This window comes from Austrofundulus limnaeus, unplaced genomic scaffold (assembly GCF_001266775.1).
Source record: "Austrofundulus limnaeus strain Quisiro unplaced genomic scaffold, Austrofundulus_limnaeus-1.0 Scaffold161, whole genome shotgun sequence".
Classification (NCBI taxonomy): domain Eukaryota; kingdom Metazoa; phylum Chordata; class Actinopteri; order Cyprinodontiformes; family Rivulidae; genus Austrofundulus; species Austrofundulus limnaeus.
Window position 1 is genome coordinate 120,931 of NW_013952563.1, and position 6,848 is coordinate 127,778.

The following is a 6,848-nucleotide window of genomic DNA, read 5'->3' on the forward strand; positions in this document are numbered from 1 at the left end:
AGGCACTAAATTTGTAACTATTCCACAACCCACCACCTCTCAGGACAGACAGCTGTGTGTCAGGTTAATTAATTCACGCAACAATTTATCGTACATTATAGGATTTTTGGAATTACTGACAGTACATCGTACAGAAGGAAAAGTTATCGTACAAATACAATAATTATCATACTTCTGGCTATGCTGGTCTGCTGCCACTGTGCTCTTACACTGATCAACCACTGGGTGGCAGCATCAACACAGACACCCAAACTGTAGGCAGCGACTTCATCAGCTGTGAGCTCTGTCAGAGACACAACCTTACATGATCTCTCTGTATTTTCAGTGAATGAGCTGGGGGTTGTTCTCATGGGGAACAGCTGGTCTGCACGGAGCCTGGCTGCAAACCTCATCCTGGGACAGACCGGATTCGACACCAAGGAGGAACCAGAAACCTGCATGAGCATCAGAGGACAGGTGAAGAAGAGAGAACTGATCCTCGTAAACACTCCGGACCTGTTGGTTCCCAACATGTCCCAGTATAAACTCACAAAACACATCGAGACCTGCAGGAGATATTCTGCTCCTGGACCTCATGTGTTCCTGCTGGTTCTACAGCCTGAAACCTTCACTGAGGAAGACAACGTCCGTCTCTGCAGAATCCTTGAGTGTTTCAATGAGCGGCCATTTGACTATTCACTGGTCCTGCTCGCACCCCCCACACAGGGAGCTGTGGGTGTCAGGGCCAACTACATGGACCGGACAGACCGGACGGCCTCAGAGGACATGGTGAAGAAGTGCAGAGGACATTTTTCATTTAGCAAGAACACCAAACAATCTGAGCTGCTGAAACAGTTGGACATCCTTCTAGACATCAAAGGACAACGTGTGAGCTCTGACACCTTTGTGGACTCGACAACCTCCGATGGCCAAGTTTCTGGTGAGTGTGACGTGAAAAAAATAGATTCAATCCACTAAAAATCACGAATAACAAATAAAGATGTATTTTATAATAATTAAATAAATATATGAATTCAAACATAAAACAAGTTCATCCTTCTTCAAAGCTGCCATCTGACCCCTCTGATCAATCATTACTATCAATCGGAACATGAGGGATGTCTACTGCAATCGGTCCAGCCTATTCCAGGAGGCCCAAGCTCATTTCCCATCTATTTGACTTGATTAAGAGTCACCCTGACCCATACTGACCCTTCTAGACAAATAGGATTTTTGAATTGTAAACATTTTGGATGAAAGAGATTGAGTGATTGTCTTCTACCCCTTACGTTAGCCAAGGGTCATCCAGAAGACCCCTCAGATGCCAGACACACAGACACCCTTAGGAAGTTTGTGGCAACTTGGAGACTCTTAGAAAAGTTTTTAAAGTTCGACAACGCCATCTGGGACTTTCACCCCAAGAATAAAACTCAAACAAGGCACTTAAGCTCTTTCTACAAATTACAGAGACAGTGGTCCAAGGTTAAAACATAAATTTATTAAAACCTTTACTAAAACAAATACACCTGAAGCAAGTAAAATATTAAAGTTAACACTGATAACTTCATCCAGGCTGAGGCGTCCTGGTGAAGGTCAAACAAACAAACAAACAAACAAATTCACCCAAACTGTACTCCCCAATACAAGGAGTGAACAGGGCCCGTCACACCAAGGGAACCACCACCGAACACAAGACCGCCCCAGTCAGCTCTCAGCCTGTAAGAAACAAACAAAATAAATAAACATAATTATTGTAAAAAAACCTAAATAATACTAAATGAAATTGAACAGTTCTCCCAATAAAATACAAAACAAAATGGGCCTGGTCTAGAAGTCAGCTTGCATCGGCTTCCAAAGCAAAACGCTGCTGAACAAGGAGACTAATTGAAGACCCAACTGAGCATCAAAAGCCACACATCTGAACCTAAGGAGTGCTTAATTAGTAGGTCTCTGCTGACCTTGATGGCAAATTGAGGAGGCCTACTAATTAAGCACTACTTAGATCCAGCTGTGTTGAACCAAGGCAGCACCTAAAACATGCAGGACACCGGCCGTTGAGGACCGACTTTGGACACCACTGATCTACAGCAACAATGGATGGTGCAAGGACACAAACTTTTTTACACATTTCTCACCTTACATTGAGGTTCTGGCAGTTAAATGTCACCCTTTCTACCTTCAAATGAATTCACTGTCATATTCATCATTGCTGTTTACATTCGCCCTGACGCAGACACAAAGGTAGCCTTGGACACCCTCTACAACTACATCAACAATCTGGAAAGCGCCTATCCTGAGGGAGTTTTCCTTGTGGTGGGGGATTTCAACCAATCCTATTTAAGGAAGGCACTCCCTCATTTTTACCAACATGTGGGCTTTGTGACCAGGGGTAAAAACATACCAGATCATGCAAACATTAAAGCAGCACTCAAAGCAGCCCCCTGCCCTAAGCTCATAATTAAATTACATCTCTGTTATGTTAATGCCAGCATACAGACCTCTGCATACCCTGACAAAGCCCTCTTCAAAACTGGTGGGTGTATGGCCAGAGGGAGCCACGGCAACACTGCAGGGCTGCATTAAACCACTAACTGGTCCATTTTCAAAGTGGCTGCCACTAAAGACTAGGAGGTTGACATTGATGAAGTCCAGATGGTGTCAGCCCCAAAGTCCTGAAGACCTGTGCAGATGAGCTCTGTAAGATTCTGCAACACCTCTTCAACCTTAGTTTGACCCAAGAGAAGGTTCCAGTGTTGTGGAAGACATCCTGTCTGATTCTAATACGAAAGTAAACTCATCAGCCCTCAATGACTATAGACCCGTTGCCGTGACATCCCACATCATGAAGGTTCCTAGAGAGACTCCTGTTGACCCACCTGAGTCAGCAAACAAGCACACGTCAGGACCTCCTGATGTGGATGCCATCATACACCTGCTTCAATAAACCCACTGTCATCTGGACAAAGCAGGCAGCACTGTGAGGATCATGTTCTTTGATTTCTCCAGTTATTTTGACACCATTCAGCCTGAGATGCTTTGTCTGAAACTCCAGAAGACTCAGATGGAGGCCTCAACAATCGCCTGGATCAAAGACTACCTGACAAATAGACCACAGTTTTTGAGACTGAAGGACTGTGTGTCTAACCAGTGTCATGTTATTAAATTATCCATGTGATTCCGACTGTTAGCTTAGGGTGGCTTTATTTTCTCTTCAACAAAGCGAAACTCAAAAACATTAAACCGTCCCTCTCTGATGACGTCACACTAGTGCATCTCTCTCTCTTTACTAAATACTCAGTTACACCACATCTCCCCTTTCTAGAATCAATGGGCCTCATACAAGAAAATGTTCGTATTCTTATCCTAAATTTCTCTTACTTTTGTTCGTACAAAGGGTTCGTACGAACATGTCACGTCAGATTCAACAAACACTTCTATCTTCATGAAAAGTGCGTAAATGAGTTGCGTAAATTACACCTGTTCTATCCAGCTGCTCGTGCACGCGAGAGGAGATTAACATAATTACCACCCCGGGGTCTTTCTCCTGCTGCACCCCCCCCCCCCCCGCCGCACCTGATAGCGGATAAGCCAGACGGACAATTTATATTGTTAGTCTAAATTATTACATTTAAAATTATAACTCAAATTCAAGCAGAATAGCCTATTCTGTCCTAGTCTGGATAACAGCAGACTGACTTCACGTAAAATATACGACAGGTCTGGACCACTCCTGAATTTTGTTCATATCTGAAAAAAATCTTAGAATACGAAAACATTGGTGAATGCCACAAATTCTCCTAAATCACTCGTACGCACAACTTAAGAACAAATCTGTGCGTACGAACGGTTCTTGCATGAGGCCCAATGAGTAGGCTGCTATTGATTCTGCAGAAACTTAGGGGGTTATTCTGCCCCTGTGGCAGGAAGGTCTCCTCCTATCTTCATCTTGGACCATGCTCACACATAACAGACACACAGCAGTTTACCCTTAGATTGGAACATTGGAAATTTGGTTTGCTTGTTTGTCTTTGTGTCTATGGTGTATAATGATGTGATTGTGATGCTGTATTTCTGAGTGTTTTATGTGCTGCAGAACAGGAACCTGCTGTAAAACAGCAATTATGCTGTGTCAGGCTTGATTTTTAGTAATCTTTTCCTGTTAAATCAATAAATCTAATCAAATCAAATCAACACTAATTTATGAATAGAATATCAGAAAAACTGTGCCGTCTGCGCTAACTCTGACCTCTGAGACTTGCACATTTACATTTAAACAGTGCATAAAACAATAATGAGCACAGCATGTTCATTTAAAGTAACAAACACTTTCTTTTATTTTTCTTTTAACACTTTGGGTCCTGCACAATCTGCAAAATTTACAAATCTAATTGGATTGGTTTTACCATCGCTCTCCCAGACCTGGTTCTGAAGGAAGGAGTGGATGGTGTTTCTGGAACGTTCAACTGCAGTGGTGCTGCTGCAGGTTGTTTTGGACTCCCCAAACTATGCTCAGCTGCACCACAGGTACTCTGCTCCGGCAGAGGCTGCATGGCCACAAGATGGCACCGGTTCCTCCTTACGATCTCGTGGGATCCTTCCACCAGATATGAGCGGGGTGTAGTGTGGCTTCCGATGACAGTACCAGCTGCTCTTTGGTCTGCAACCCACACATTCTGTCCTGCTGTCAGTCTATTAAGATTCTGTGCCCAGTGTCGCAGATCATAGCATTGAGCATCTTTTTTCCTTCTCTCCTTTTCCTTCTGTAAAACAGCATCTCCATCAGGAAGAGCAGGATTTAGCAATGAGGGGAAAATAGGCACAGTGGTGCGGAACCTCCTTCCCATAAGGAGTTGAGCTGGACTATATCCATTTTGGAGTGGAGTAACCCTGTAAACAAACAGAGCGAGGTACAGATCGTCTGACCTTTTCAATAGCCCCTTCACCGTCTGCACTGCATGCTTAGCTTCTGCATTTCCCTGAGGGCATTTTGGGCTGCTGGTCACATGACGGAACCCATAGGACTCTGCAAACTTAGCAAAGGCTGCTCCAGAAAACTGTGGCCCATTGTCAGTCACTAAAGTCTCACAGATCCTGTTACATGCAAAAACTGACTTCAAGTGGAAGATCACATCATTAGACCTTGTGGGGTTTAGAAGAGCGATCTTCACTTACCTCGACATGTAGTCCACCACTAGGAGGTAAGTCTTGCTCCCTATCATAAACAGATCCGTTCCGCACTTTTGCCATGGTCGGCCTGGAAACGGTGTTGTCATCAGGGGCTCCCTGTGGTTCTGTCTCTCCTGGCAGCATGCTCTGCAGTTAAGAACCAACTTGTTCAGCTGCTGTCTGAGGCCTGGCCACCACACAGACTGCCCTCCCGACACTTGGCCACATCTTGATGTCCTTCATGCAATTTTGCAAGAACATCATTTCTCAATGTAGAGGGAATAATGAGTCTTTGTCCTTTTAGTAGTAGACCATCCTGAACTGTAATGAGGGATCGTTCAGCCTAGTATGACTTTAGTGCTGGTTCTTTGGGCGGCTGTGGTAGAGTGGTTAGGGGAGTCGTCCTGGATCCGGAAGGTCGCCGGTTCGATACCCTGTCCGGTCGACTCAGTCGTTGTGTCCTTGGGCAAGACACCTTTCCCGCCTTGCCCACTGATGGTGGTCAAAGGGTCTAGTGGCACCTGTGTATGGCAGTCTTGCCTCTGTCAGTGTACCCCAGGGCAGCTGTGGCTACAATGTAGTTTGCCATCATCAGTGTGTGTGCATGGGTGAATGTCTGTAAGTGTAAAGCGCTTTGAGTGTCCTGGATGGATAGAAAGGCACTATATAAGTACAGTCCATTTACCATTCTTTATTTTTGTTCGTAGGCCAGCCTTGTTCGCACAGCTGCATCACGCGCGCACACACACACTGTCCCTCTGCAGCTGGTCCTTCAGTTCCTCCAAATAGGCATTACTCGCAGGTAGATTGCTCATTACCATGTCTATGTAGATGTTTGTGTCTTCAAACAGCTCTTTGTCTGTGGGTTTTTCACCTCTTTCAACCGGTGCTCATGACTGTGCATCTGCTGTCCACAAACATTTCCCTGCCACATGTGCTATAGAGTAGGAATAGCGCATGAGACATATTCTGAAGCATTGTATTCGAGGAGGTAGGGAATCCAGTGGTTGTGACCCCAGAAGACTTAAAAGAGGCTTGTGATCCGTCTCCAGCTGGAAGTGTTTCCCAATCAGAAAGTTTTGGAACCTTTCGCAAGCCCAGGTCAGACCCAGTGTCGCTTTCTCCACCTGTGCATATCTTTGCTCAGTTGGTGTGAGAGACCGTGATATAAAGGCTATCGGCTTCCACACCTCACCCCATATTTGAAGTAGCACTCTTCCTAGCCCATATGATGATGCATCTGCTGAGACTTTACAGTCCCAATTAAAATAATAAATATCTAGAACTGGTGGTGATGATAGAGCTTCCTTCAGATCTTGAAAAGCTTTTGCCTGCTCGACGTCCCACATTCTACAGTTCTTTTTCGACAGGAGATCACGCAGGGGTTTGTCTCTCTCGGCCATCTGTGGAATAAACTTGCCCATCTGATTTACCTTCCCCAGAAAGGATCTTACTTCACTCACTGTTGTTGGCTATTTTATCCTCTTCACAGCCTCTGTCTTGCCTACACATTCTCACTCCCATCTCGTCACATACAGTGGTTTGCAAAAGTATTCATACCCCTTGAACTTTTCCATATTTTGTCACATTACAACCACAAACATAAATATATTTCACTGGAATTTAATGTGAAAGACCAACACGAAGTGGTATACAATTGTGAAGTGGAAGCAAAATTTTACATGAATCAAAACATTTTTTAC

General features: G+C 44.5%; 1 protein-coding gene across 1 annotated transcript in view; it reads left to right on the forward strand.

Annotated features, from left to right (window-relative positions):
- The first annotated feature begins 331 nt into the window (after window positions 1–331).
- The window catches only part of LOC106523599 (GTPase IMAP family member 8-like), an 18,926-nt gene continuing 12,409 nt past the window's right edge, over window positions 332–6,848 (forward strand). Inside the window, exon 1 of the mRNA XM_014017085.1 lies at window positions 332–919. Within this exon, the coding sequence (XP_013872539.1) occupies window positions 349–919 (571 nt within the window). The 5' untranslated portion in view covers window positions 332–348. The remainder of the gene's footprint in view (window positions 920–6,848) is intronic.